General features: G+C 35.6%; 1 protein-coding gene across 5 annotated transcripts in view; it reads right to left on the bottom strand.

The window, feature by feature from the left end:
* The window catches only part of PLEKHH2 (pleckstrin homology, MyTH4 and FERM domain containing H2), a 112735-nt gene that overhangs the window by 31265 nt on the left and 67025 nt on the right, over positions 1-14445 (bottom strand). For all 5 annotated transcript variants that reach the window (XR_003143468.3, XR_003143469.3, XM_035696153.2 and 2 more), the window contains exons 16-20: positions 14284-14364; positions 10237-10416; positions 6270-6378; positions 5257-5369; positions 446-625 (exon numbers count right to left, since the gene is read on the bottom strand). Coding sequence is in view for 3 of the 5 variants with exons in the window: in XM_035696153.2 (XP_035552046.2) it covers positions 446-625; positions 5257-5369; positions 6270-6378; positions 10237-10416; positions 14284-14364 (663 nt within the window). In the remaining 2 variants the exon portion in view is untranslated. The remainder of the gene's footprint in view (positions 1-445; positions 626-5256; positions 5370-6269; positions 6379-10236; positions 10417-14283; positions 14365-14445) is intronic.

The following is a 14445-nucleotide window of genomic DNA, read 5'->3' as shown; positions in this document are numbered from 1 at the left end:
TGTGTTTATGACTCTGCCTCTCTCTCTGTGGCTCTCCTGAATAAATAAACTCTTTAAAGAAAAAAAAAAAAAAAAAAGAAAAGAAAAATGAGTGGAAGGACCTAAATATGTAGTGATTGATATTAATGCACCATTCATGTTTTTGAAGAATGTTGAAGGATACAGGGGAAATGTTATGTTCTACAGTTTTTAAAAAAGTAGTATGCACACTGCAGCTCAAGTGATGTGGAAACAGTGAGTGTGCATAAATACACACACATGCATATTTATATGGAAATGTATAAATATATAAATAAATGGAAAGAATATATATCAAAATATTAATAGCTATTTTTTCCTTTTCATACTTTTTGCATTTTTCAAATGTCTATATTGAATATGTACCATGCTTACAGTGAGGAAAACAACATCACTTTAAATTGCATGTATATGTGTCAATATACACCTGCAGCGGTCCTGGTTGATTCTGTGGCTGTCTCCGTCTTGTCTGTTTAATGAGCTGACAGCAAATTTCATTTTGTAGCTCAGGATGTGTCAGACAGATTTGCAGAGCACTCTGGGCTAGAGATATATGGTAATCAATCGCAGGGGAGTCCACTGCTGCATTTATAAAAAGCTGGCATGTCTGAATTAAAACAGAAAAGAGATATTCAAGGGGAGAAATGATTAGATTTATTCTGCATGGATTATATTGATTCTCTTCATAGCAACAGTTTTTTTTTAAAAGGATGGAACAGGATATATTATGATAACACTACCCAGAGAAATCTAGAATGGCAACATTAAAATCAGACAAAGTAGATTTCAGAGCAAGCAATTCTGCAAGAGACAGAGAGGGTCATTATGATGACAGTGGGGTCAGTTCTGCTACAGGACATAACAATCCTGACTATTTATGTGCTTAATAACACAGCTTCCAAATGTGTGGAGCAAAACCTGATAGGATTGCAAGGAGAAATAGACAAACGCACAAATATAGTTGGAGATTTCAATATTCTTCTCATAATAATTGAGAGAACAAGGAGACAGAAAATCATTAAGGATTTAGAAAACTTGAACAAATAGTCAACCAACATGACCTAGTGGGCATTTATAGAACACTCCACCAAGAGTGGAATATGCATTCATTTAAAAAGTATACAGAATGTGAATCTATCATCCACCAGACTATAAACTTCATATGAGAGGGAATCCCTGGGTGGCTCAGTGGTTTAGCACTGCCTTTGGCCTGGGGCGTGATCCTGGAGACCTGGGATCAAGTTCCACGTGGGGCTCCCGGCATGGAGCCAGTTTTCCCTCTGTCTGTGTTTCTGCCCCTCTCTCCCTCTCTCTCTCTCTCTCTCTCTCTCTCTCTCTCTCTCTGTGTCTGTCATGGATAAATAAATAAAATCTTTAAAAATAAATAAATAAATAAATAAATAAATAAATAAATAAATAAATAAAATCTTAAAAAAAAATTCATATGAGCAGTGCCTCTGTCTTATTTATCCTTGTGTTCTCTACACAGCACATAGTGATACAGTAAATGTTTCATTAATGAATGCATTCAAAATCTGATTAAATATAATCTATATAAGAAAGATTAAAGGGAAGTGTTCATAAACACCAATGGTTGGCTTTAACTACCGTGTTGTTATATATAAAAGATAGTCTTGGGCAGCCTTGGTGGCTCAGTGGTTTAGCGCCGCCTTCAGCCCAGGGTGTGATCCTGGAGACCCGGGATCAAGTCCCACATCAGGCTCCCTGCATGGGGCCTGCTTCCCCCTCTGTGTCTCTGCCTCTCTCTCTCTCTCTCTCATGAATAAATAAATGAAATTAAAAAAAAAAAAAAGATAGTCTTTACCTCTTCTGAGAACAGAATATAATCAAATAAATATACTCTCTAATGTAAAGCACTGCACCCAAGCATTACATGAAATGCTCAATGAAAAAAAGATTTCTACCATTAAATTTCATCGTGTTAAGGAAGTATCTATCATTATTTTATGAATGTTGAATTTGTCAAACACCTTTTCAATCTATGGAGATGACTGTCTACCTGATACATATAAAAGTAATAGACACCTTAATATTTAGCCGTCCTTGATTTCTTGGAGTAAGTCTCTTTTAGTCATGACTTCATATTCTTTTAAAGTGATGCTGGTTTCTGTTACTAAGATTGTATTAGTTTTTGCATGAAATGCTCTGTTTTGTACAATCTATTCTGGGCTTTGGTATCAAAGTAACAGTTCATGAAAAGAATCAGGTGATATGATGACTGAGAAGTGCTTCAGAGTAATCCAGTGTTGGGGAGCAGTGGGAGTGGGGAGATGAAGATAAAACCAGCCATGTCAAAAGACATGAAGAGAAATCTCACAGAGGAAGACACAGACATGGCCAACATGCACATGAGAAAATGCTCTGCATCACTTGCCATCAGGGAAATACAAATCAAAACCACAATGAGATACCACCTCACACCAGTGAGAATGGGGAAAATTAACAAGGCAGGAAACCACAAATGTTGGAGAGGATGCGGAGAAAAGGGAACCCTCTTACACTGGTGGTGGGAATGTGAACTGGTGCAGCCACTCTGGAAAACTGTGTGGAGGTTCCTCAAAGAGTTAAAAATAGACCTGCCCTACAACCCAGCAATTGCACTGTTGGGGATTTACCCCAAAGATTCAGATGCAATGAAATGCCAGGACACCTGCACCCCGATGTTTATAGCAGCAATGTCCACAATAGCCAAACTGTGGAAGGAGCCTCGGTGTCCATCGAAAGATGAATGGATAAAGAAGATGTGGTTTATGTATACAATGGAATATTACTCAGCCATTAGACACGACAAATACCCACCATTTGCTTCAACGTGGATGGAACTGGAAGGTATTATGCTGAGTGAAGTAAGTCAATCGGAGAAGGACAAACATTGTATGTTCTCATTCATTTGGGGAATATAAATTATAGTGAAAGGGAATATAAGGGAAGGGAGAAGAAATGTGTGGGAAATATCAGAAAGGGAGACAGAACATAAAGACTCCTAACTCTGGGAAACGAACTAGGGGTGATGGAAGGGGAGGAGGGCGGAGGGTGGGGGTCAATGGGTGATGGGCACTGAGGGGGGCACTTGACGGGATGAGCACTGGGTGTTATTCTGTATGTTGGTAAATTGAACACCAATAAAAAATAAATTTATTATTAAAAAAAAAAGAAAAAGCAACAACAGGAAAAAAAATAAAAAATAAAAAAAATAAAACCAGCCATGTGCTGACACCTGTAGAGTGGGTCACAAGCGCTTTGACCTCATATTTTCTCTACTGTTACATGGGTTTGAAACTTCCCAAAATAAAAAGTAAAAGAAAAAAACAGAATTGGGAAAATTTCATTCCTTTTCTATGCTTTGGGACACAGGATTGAAATGATTTATTCTTACAGAGATAGACCAATTCCCCTATTTAAATTTCATTTTCCATTCAATTTGGGCCATTTATACTTTGTCATAACGTTCATTCCTTCATCCAGATTTTCCAACATTTCTGTATGGAATCTTTCTTGGTTGGGGTATTTGTGTATTCTACAGGAGGATTTTTTAAAATGTTTATTACAGCAATTTTTAAAACAAGGAAAAATTAAGAGAACAGTGTAATGACACTGTTACACAGTGTAATGTGTAACATTACACATATACCCATTACCCAGTGTCAACAATCATTAGCATATTGCCAACTTGTTTAATTTAAACTCTCTTCCACTTTTTTTCTGGAATATTTTAACGTACATCATGTTATTTTGTCAATAAATACTTCAGTATGGATCTCCAAGTGCTACAGGTTTTTTCCATAGCCACCATATCATACCCCCAAATTAATAACGATTTACATTATCTAATAAACAGATGATTTTTTTAAGATGGGAGGAATGTAGGTAAGAAGAAGCCAAAGGAAAGACAAAAATTGAAACTCAGAAACTAGGGCAAATTGGTCTGATATGGAGTCAAGACCTGAATCCACAGAAGGTACATAAGATTCTGAGACAGGAAGAAAGGAAGAAAAAGAAAATAAATTAAAGAATGTATGTCAGGAAGAGAGATTTGAGGTATTCATGTCTGATGCTCTCTTTTTTCAATGAAATAGAAGGTAAACTGGTTGTAGAGAAAATTATTGAATAGGGAGTTTGGGGTGTGTGAGACCAAAGACAAGCAAAAGAAGAGGAGTCAGCCCTGAGTAATGAAGACCATGGATTTATATTGGCTCTAGTCCATACATGTTTGCTTGATGTTCTCTAGCTGTGTGCATCTGATCAATATGGAAATGGACAAGACAGCAGTATTGCTCTATGTTGGGGTTTGGCTGAAGAATGCACAGAATTATGGGTCCCAAGGAACTGAGTATTAATGAAAGCCATCTAGACTGGATAAAGAAGGAAGAAAAGCCAAGAGACAATTACCATGCTTTCTCTTGATCCCAAAGAAAATAAATGGCTCAAAACAAGGGTTTTAGGATGAAAAATGGAAGAATAAGAAAATAAGGAAACTCGAAGGCTAAGAGATTATGGTTATAGAATGAGATATTAGAACATAAGTTTTTAGAGGTGGTATAAGGAATGGTGGGGTCAGGATGTGGACATGGAGAATGGGAAGGTGAAGTTGACTACAGGTGAAGCTTACTGGCATTAAGAAGGTCAGGAATCTTAAGACCATGGCACTGGTGAGTGAAGTGATAATAAAATCATTCAACATAATGGCAAAAGTTGAGGTTGAAAGAAAGAGTGTGAATTGGGAGCCAAAATCCTTAACGAAATTTGAAGAGTTACCAGAAAATGACTGATGACAGAGATGAGGGGATAAAGAGTGATATAATGGAATGGTAAGTTCCAAGTGATTAGGGATTTATAATAGCTGTTGAGTAATATGGATTGGAGAACAGCACTAGACAAGAAGGAGGATGTTGACACCTCTCCTCCAACACTAAGGTAGGTGTGATATGAGAAATCCCTCCTTTTGAGATGCTGAAAGGAAAATGATTCTTCTGATATTAAATGTTTTATACTCCCCAAACCACTCAGAGTTTATTTAAGTAAATCCCAAATCTCCACTCAGAAAGCACATTAAATTCACCTAATTTTATTTTAGTAGGTTTTCTTAATAACAAAAACAATGATGATGTTCACATTTAGAATTTTTGGGGAGAGAGTGAAACTTTATAACCTAAATTATTTACTTTTATTTTTTCCAACAAAATTTTGAACAACATATAAACCCATATAAAGTTTTACCTTAAATAATTTAATAGCTTCTGTCTGTAGAGCTTCAGAAGGTAGTGTTGTCAGTGGGGAAATGATTCCTTCTTTGCTGTGACACAAGGTAGGGTGTCTCCATATCTGAGAAGCTAAATACATAATAAAATGTGAACAGAAAACAGAAGAATCACTTATTTTGCCCTCCCATTAATTAGCCCTCTAGAAATAAGTCATTCAGTCCTGACTCACAACCTTAAGTCATACAGGTCACGAAAAACCTTCAACAACATTATCTTATTTGCGATCTTCATGTTTCTGTTTTGGATAAACTAAATCTAGGAGAGTTTGGTCCCCATATTCTAGGCTGAGGCAAGTCTACCATGGCACTATCACATTGCTGAAATGTGCTAAAGACTGGTGACCCAGGTAGAAGATGCCTCTGAGAAGAAGGAGGTGAGAGAGAAGAGAAGCCAAAGAAGGAGACTGAAAGATAAACTTGAAGTCTTTCCTAAAATCAACATTTATTAAATTCCTATGCTAGATACTGCAAATAGGATCTCTGTATTATGTAAAGCATAGCATAGAATCTATACTCTCAGTGGGGACACCTGAGCAATAAAAAAAATAATAATTTCAATGCGAAGCAACAAATGCTATAAAGGAGTTAAATGTAGAGTGCATACTTTCAACATTTTTAAGTGCCTTTTATGAGCCAGATCCTGATGTGGAGTAGGCCTGCTGGCAGCAGGAGTTCCTAATTTAAGTAGGATTTTAGCAGGTTAGTGAGAAATGTGAAGGAAGGAGGAAGTTTCAGACAGAAGGAGTAATGTGAGCAAAGACAGAAAGGTTACAGGACATAGCATATCAGGGAATGATGGTGTCTGTGGAGCCTAAGAACTACTGTGAGAAACTTGGCCCACAACAAACAAAGCCAACGAAATGATAGGTAAATTACAGGGAAACAGGCACTCACGAAGTGAAAATTCCATTAGGCTAAGGGGCCTGGGTCCATCTCATAAATCATAAAACCTCATATGTTGTGAACTTACAAGGTTCTCCTTCAATATTGAGCAGTTTGCAAACGAGTTGTTCAAATTCTGATCCAACATTAACATTGTTACTTCCTGCTGCAACAGTCAGATGATAAAGCCAAGTGTCCTTCAAGTCAAAACACATTATTAGAGATTTAACTAAGATATAATTTGTGATGACTTAAAGAAAAAAACAACTTGTATAAACAGTGGAAAGCTTTGACACTGAAAAAATTCTTTAATTTTAAAATAATAACCCAAAGCCACCTAGTCAAACAGTTCTGAAGCAGGCTCACTTGAATTATACTCATAGTGCCTCTTCCCACTGCTCACATTTTTTATTGCATTCTATAACTGTTTCTTAGGAAAGCATGATAAAATTAAGGAAGTTAGTACAAGGTTGAAAGATGAGAATAAATACAAACAATTCATATTCTTTTAAGATAATAAAGTCTATCAAATTTAAAATCTGATTCCCAGGACACCTGCGTGGCTCATCGGTTGAGTATTTGCCTTTGGCTCAGGGTGTGATCCTGGATTTTGGGGATCGAGTTCCACATCAGACTCCTTGCATGGAGCCTGCTTCTCCTCCCTCTGCCTGTGTCTCTGTCTCTTTCTGTGTGTCTCTCATTAATAAATAAATAAAACCTTTTAAAAAAATAATAAAATCTGATTCCCAATACATATAAATAACACATATAAGATACTTGGGAAATCCAGAGAATTTATTTTTTTTAATTTTTTCTTAAATCCAGAGAATTTAAAGAAGAAAATAATACCCAGAAAGAACTTACCTCAACACAATAAAGGCCATATAAGAAAAGCCCATAGTTAATATCATACTCAATGGTGAAAAACTGAAAGCTTTTCCTTTAAGATCTAGAATAAAGTAAGGATGACCACTCTTGCTACTTCTACTCAATATAGCACTGGAAGTCCTGGCCAGGGCAATAGGGTAAGAAAAAGAAGTAAAAAGCATCCAAATTGGGAAGGAAGAAGTAAAATTATCTGTCTTTGCCAATGACACGATCTTATACATAAGAAACTCTAGAAACTCCACATTTCTTGTTAGAACTAAGAAGTGAATTCAGCAAAGTTGTAGGATACAAAATCAACATACATAAGTCAGTTGCATTTCTATATACCAATAATGAATTCTCTAAAAGGGAAATGAAGAAAATGATCTTATTTACAATGGCATCAAAAAGAATGAAATATTAGGAATAAGCCTGACAAACTAGGTGAAAGACTTAGACATCAAAAACTATAAAACACTGATGAAATAAATTAAAGCAGACACAAATACATTTAGTGTTCATGGATTGGTAGAGTATTTTTAACATGTCCATACAACCGAAAGCACCTCCAGATGCAGTGCAATTCCTATCAAAATCCCAACAGCATTTTTTACAGAAGTAGAAAGACCAATCCTAAGGAATCACAAGACACCCTGAGTAGCCAAAGCAATTTTGAGCAAAAAGAACAAAGCTGGAGGCATCACACTTCCTGATTCAAAATACATTACAAAGGTACAATAATCAAACAGCTATTGTCAATACAATAATCATGTACTGACATGAAAACACACATATAGGCCGATGGATCAGAGAGCCTAGAAATAAACCCATGCAAAACTGGTTAACTTATCTTTTGTAAGAGTGCCAAGAATACACAATGGGGAAAGGATAGTCTCTTCAACAAATGGTGTTAGTGGGACGCCTGGGTGGCTTAGCAGTTGAGCATCTGCCTTTGGCTCAGGGCGTGATCCTGGAGACTCCAGGTTGAGTCCCACATCAGGGTTTCTACATGGAGCCTGCTTCTCCCTCTGCCTATGTCTCTGCCATTCTCTCTCTCTGTGTCTCTCATGAATAAATAAATACAATTTTAAATAAATAAATAAATAAATAAATAAATAAATAAATAGTGTTAGAAAAACTGGATATCCCATTTAAACGAATGAAATTGGGCCCTTATTTTACATCACACATAAAAATCAACTCAAAATGGAATAAAGACTTAATCTAAGACCTGAAAACACAAAAGTCCTGGAAAAAAAAATAGTGACAAGGCTTCTGGACATTGACCTTGGTCAATGTTTCTGTGCAGCAAAGGAAACAATCAACAAAACAAAAAAGCAACCTATGAAATGTGAGAAAATATTTTGCAAACCATTTATCTGATAAAGGGTTAATATCCAAAATACATAAGGAATTCCTACAACTCAATAGTAAAAAAACAAGTAGCTCAACTAAAAAATGAGCAAAAGAAAAAAAATGGGCAAAGGAACTGAATAGACATTTCTCTAAAGAAAACATGCAAATGGCCAACATGAAAAAGTGTTCAACATTGACAATCACTGAGGAAATACAAATTAAAACCCTAATAAGATATCACTTCAAACTCATTAGAATGGCTTTTCCAGGGACACCTGGCTGGCTCAGTTGGTTAAGAGTCTGCCCTCAGCTCAGGTCATGATCCCAGAGTCCTGGGATCAAGTCCCACATCAGGCTCCTAGTTCACTGGGGAATCTGCTTCTCTCTCTCTCCCTTCCCCTGCTCATGCACTCTCTCTCAAAAAAATAAATAAAATCTTTAAAAAAAAAAAAAAAGAATGTCTTTTATTTAAAAAAGTAACAAATGCTGGCAAAGATGTGGAGAAAAGAGAACACTTATCCACTGCTAGTGGGAATACAAACTGATGCTGCCGCTATGGGAAACATTATGGAGGGTCCTCAAAAAACTAAAAATAGAATTATCCTATAATCCAGCAATTCTACTTCTCAGTATGTATCCAAACAAATTGAAATAAGGATCATGAAGAGATATCTGTATTCACTTGTTTATTTCCAGCATTATTCACAATAGCCAAGACATGGAAGCTGCCTAAATGTCCACTGACAGATGAATGGATAAAGTAAATGTGGTATATACATACAATGCAATATAATGCCTTAAAAAGGAAGGAATAATTTATAAAAGTTGTTTATATGTTAAAGATATAGTAACCATTCATGAAATATTTTATTTTTTATATTATCTTTTTGGTTCTTTTTGTGATTTTATTTGATATAGACAACTATTTTCATTTAAAACATTTTTTTAAAAAATTCATTTGAGAGAGAGAGAGAGTACGAGCACGGTGGAGGGTCAGAGGGAGAGGGAGAAGCAGACTTCCCATTGAGCAGGGAGCCCAATGACACAGGGCTCAATCCCTAAACCCCAGGATCATGACCTGAGCTGAAGGCAGATGCTTAACCGACTGAGCCACCCAGGTGCCCCTCAATTTTTTATAGTCAAATCTATCACCCATTTCTACCGTGATTTCTTACATTGCTTTTTCTTTTCATAAAGTACTTTCTATTCAGAGAATAGAAAAAAAATAATCTCATTTAACTCTTTAAATTCATTTAGAACTATTTTGCTATATGTGGGAGATAAAAAACTAAACTGTTTTCCTAAATAGCCAATGTCCTCAATATATAATGATCATACCATACTATGTATTGAATTATCCATTACCTCCCCCTTAATTTGTGATGCCTCTTTTATCACAGTTTATATTTTTATTTTATATTAACTTTTTATATTGTTTGCTTATTATAATACATATAATACATATAATAATTCATTTTCAATTGTATCTAAACCAAAATTTTGTTGCAAATGAGTCAAAAATATAAGAAGGAGGCCTTAGAACCACCCCAAAATACCTAGTCTAAGAAATTCACATTTTGAACTAAGGTCTCTTTGTCTTCCAGCTTCATGTAATAATTTCAGCCTTGAGATCACTTTTAAGGAGAGGACAGAAAAATGACACATGTGAACAAGGCTAGTTTCCAGGGACATGAAGAATCTCTGAAAATAGAGCTAAAGGTCTTTAACAAAGTTCTCTTCTTCATGTACATAAAACTGATTTGATAATTATTACCGGTACTTAATGACACCAATGCACATCATTCAAAACCAACCAGTAAGCCCTTAGGTACCTTTTCATGCTTGGATCCAATTAGGAGGTAAGTTGGACCTTGGTCTTTCGGGTGGATCACGATGGTGTAATGTGTGGATAACAGACTTCTTCCACTGGCTTCATAATCTTCATCTGAATCACAGGATCTGTCAACCTCTTCAACGTTAGCCTCCCAGAGTTTGATTTGACCTAAAGGAAACTAAAGTAAATGTTAGTGATTGTGAGGAAGGCACTTTCTCGATCTTTTCCACTAAAATTTTTCATAGTCCCTTTCATTCTTACCTTTATTAAGCATATCTTTTTTTTAAATGCAGTTGGGTTACCCACATTGTTACAAAAGTATTAGCCACAACTAAAACGCCCAATTGTAATATAAAAGAACAGTTTGAGTACTAGACAAGAAGCTAGTTCTGTGCAGTGGTTCAGATTATTCATTACACTAAGATGACCAATTACCTAGTCAAGCAATTATGTAATTCAGTCAAAATATTCATTTGACCTTCTCCCCCCGCCCCCACAGAATTGATTTGATTGAGATATTGGATCAAAAGGACAGTGTAGACAAAGTCTCAATACTATTCATAGAAAAAGTGACAAGGTTAGGCAGCTGATACAAAGAATTGTGCTTAACTATCACCCCAATCCCCATTGAGAAGTGTTTTGAGGGCATTAACATATATATCACAAAACAATGCCATGATTTCTTCCATTTTACTTTAAGAATAAGAAAAACTTCCAAAAAAAAAAAAAAAAACTTCCTAAAACTGATTTATATTGAATTTTACCTACTTTTATTGACAAAAAGCAATTCGATCTGGGTGTTAAATATTTAGCGTATTTGTTTAAAAACTTTTGCTTTAATTAAGTTCATTTATTCCAAGAAAATACATGGTCTGTTTCAAATTACAGTTTCTAAAATATTTTATCAGGTTTGCAATTGCAGTTGGAAAATGTTTATTCTAACCTCAAGGATATTTACTGTCATCCATTTTCATGCTCAGGCCCAGGGTTCAAAGCTTGGATTTTTTTCCCAACTATGCTCAGTTTCTGGGTGATCTCATCCAAGCTCACAGCTTCAGTACTGGCATATATTAGCTACTCTCCTATTTGTAACCCCAGACTCATTCTGTCTACTAAGCTGCCTAATAGCATCTCAAACAACCTGCTATGACCAGTCTTCTCTATTTGATGGCAACTTTTTCTGTTTATTTTATTTTATTTTTTAACTTTTTCTGTTTAGCTCCAAACCTTGGCATCAATACTGACCTTCTCACTATTCCTCAAACACACTGGCATGCTCCTGCCTTAGGACCTTTGCACCTGCTGTTCCTGCTGCCTGGCATGTTATTGCCTGAAATACCCACACGGCTCCTTATTTACTTCCTTTAGAACCTAATTAAAATGTCACCTTCCCAGTGAGGTTTTACCTGGATATCTTATCTAAACTGAATTATTATCTGCCTAAAAGCTAATTAATTGTACAAAAGTAATTCATTTAATTAAATGTATTGTCTCGAATGGGAAACATGACTTTTCCCCATTACATTAATGACTATTTTCTCAGTAGTCACTATGTGCAAAACACTATTTTGGGCACTGAAAGAAGAAAATTTACTTCTGAAGGAAAAACATAAAATTAACTTACCTACATGCTTTCAGAAAAAGAAAGGCAGTAAAACAAAAACCAAATAAATAGATAATGAATAATATGTTTTACTTATAGAATAAATAAGATTTTTCATTGAACATATTTATTATACATTTATAGCATATTTCTAATAATAAATAGATAGCAAGCTTTTAAAAATGGGATAAAGAAAACTAATTCTACTGTGATGATATATGACAATACTATCCTAATTATGTTTAGGCATATCCAATCATATGAAAAGCAAGGCTCTTTCCACCCCAACATTTATTTTTTTATTTTTTTATTTTTTAAAGATTTTATTTATTTATTCATGATAGTCACACAGAGAGAGACAGAGAGGCAGAGACACAGGTAGAGGGAGAAGCAGGCTCCATGCAGGGAGCCTGACGTGGGATTCGATCCCGGGTCTCCAGGATCACGCCCCGGGCCAAAGGCAGGCGCCAAACCGCTGCACCACCCAGGGATCCCTCCACCCCAACATTTAAAGATGATTATTCATTTTACTATAGAATTCACCAAGGCTCCATAAATAGTAAATAGAGCTAGTGTTTTTACATATTTTGACTGAATAAAAAAAGATACTGATCCAGACTAAGAACAAATTGTTTCTGAAACATCTATAGCATGCAATGAAATGGGTCTATACAAATTTACATACATTATCAATACTTTTCCAGTGATTATAATGGATTTCTACTCATCAATTTACATTCTTCTGATTTATTTCTTCCGTGACCAATGTTATCCATTTTTATTACATCATTATTATTGAGAATATTTAAGTTCTACTCTCTTAGCAAATTTTAAGTAATTTCCTATTTATAAAACAGATACTTATTATAGGAAGTATAGAAAGGTATAAGAAAAGAGTAGGAAAAACATCATTTGTAAATTCTACCATCACAGATAATTGCTCAGCATTTTGGTATAATTCTTTTTTTTCTTTTTTAAGATTTTATTTTTAAGTAATCTCTACACCCAACATGAGGCCTGAACTCACAACCCCAAAATCAAGTGTCACGTGCTCCACCAACTGAGCTGGCCAGGTACCCCTTCTTTTGTACAGTTGTTTATGAACTTTTTGCTATGCATATTTTTACATAGATGTGCCAACCTGAGAATTATAAACTTGCCATCCCAACCACTCACTTTTAAAGTCTCCCAGTAATTGCAGAAAAGAAGTTTGGAACTTATCCCCAGGGTTCTCAGTTAGAGCCTGCTCTGAAAGAACATGAAGTATGGAAGGTAAGGGTGAAAAAGTCATTACTCTCTTGAGACACTTGCAGTCAAATGCATGGGCTGATGTGAGAGCTTCTTCTAACCTGTTGAGGACCAGCTGCCTCCAAGTTTTGGGCTCAAATCTCCAGTGGCAGCTTCCCTGACCTCTGTTCCCCCAACCCAAAAGTTACAGAACTTTTCTAAAAGTTATGGATGTCCCTAATTCTATATTAGAACTGTTAAACCTGGAATACATAGAGTGGATTCTGTTTTTCTGACTTAAAATTAGTTGAGATTATATCGAATGCACAATTTTGTATTGTGCTTACCCATGTTGCATTTTTATGTACATGTTGCATTACTTCAGAGGTATCATTTTTCATAGCTTTTCTGTGTTAATTTCCACCACCTGAGCAATAGTGAGAGCAATGGCATGTGTCTTAAATACATACTGGTCAGAACTGAGAGTGCAGTCTGAAAATGGGACAGAGAAGTAAGTACTGACCTATGTGGTCTCTGAATCAAGAAGTCTAGTCTCATGAACACAGTAATCAGTCATAGACTGCCATTCTGTGGAGTTGGCATCACTATCTTATGCAAGTGCTTTTGGCCATGTTGATTCAAGTTTTAGTTTCAGTAATCCAAAGAAGATGTGGAATACCTATAGTGATAACTGGGCATACATTTCACCTTTGAAAGCTATCCCATCCTTTTACCCTGAAAGTGAAGAGAACTCAAGTTCTTTTTGGGAGATTAGTTTAAAAATGAATATAAGGATATAAATAGGTAGAAGGTGATAGATCAGGGGATAGACAAGTGGTATCTAGGGATTTGAGGGTCTGAGACAGGACTGGATTCTTTTCCCTCCCAAGATTTTTCTTTCCTATCTTGCTGTTCCCTTCATTCAACCTCACCTAGTGTATCAGAACCTGGACAAATATGAGAAGTTGACAGTTGGGAGTAGGGAAGACTTTTCTTTTTTAAGACAAAGATGAATTACTTAAAAGCTTCTAAGACTTCTGATTAAGAATCAAGACTCCTAGAAGTATATGATTACCTCAGTAATAAATTTTATGCAAGATTTCAACCTTATCAAAAATTCAAAAGTTTTAATTAGTAGTGGAAGAGTGAAAGAGAAAACTTTAAGCCACAACAAACAAAATATTTCTAATTAGCTTATTAAAAATACATACATACCTTATCTTCTTGACTACGAAAATAATATAATGTCTTTCCTATAAGTGTACACCAGACTCTCTTGGAGTAACCATGCTTTACCTGAAATCATATTTCAAAGAATTACAAATGTAGCTCAGAACACCTTGAAATATAGCAAATACACCCCACCTGAAACTCTGT

Source organism: Canis lupus, chromosome 10 (assembly GCF_003254725.2).
Source record: "Canis lupus dingo isolate Sandy chromosome 10, ASM325472v2, whole genome shotgun sequence".
NCBI lineage: Eukaryota > Metazoa > Chordata > Mammalia > Carnivora > Canidae > Canis > Canis lupus.
This window is presented reverse-complemented; position numbering and strand designations above follow the sequence as displayed.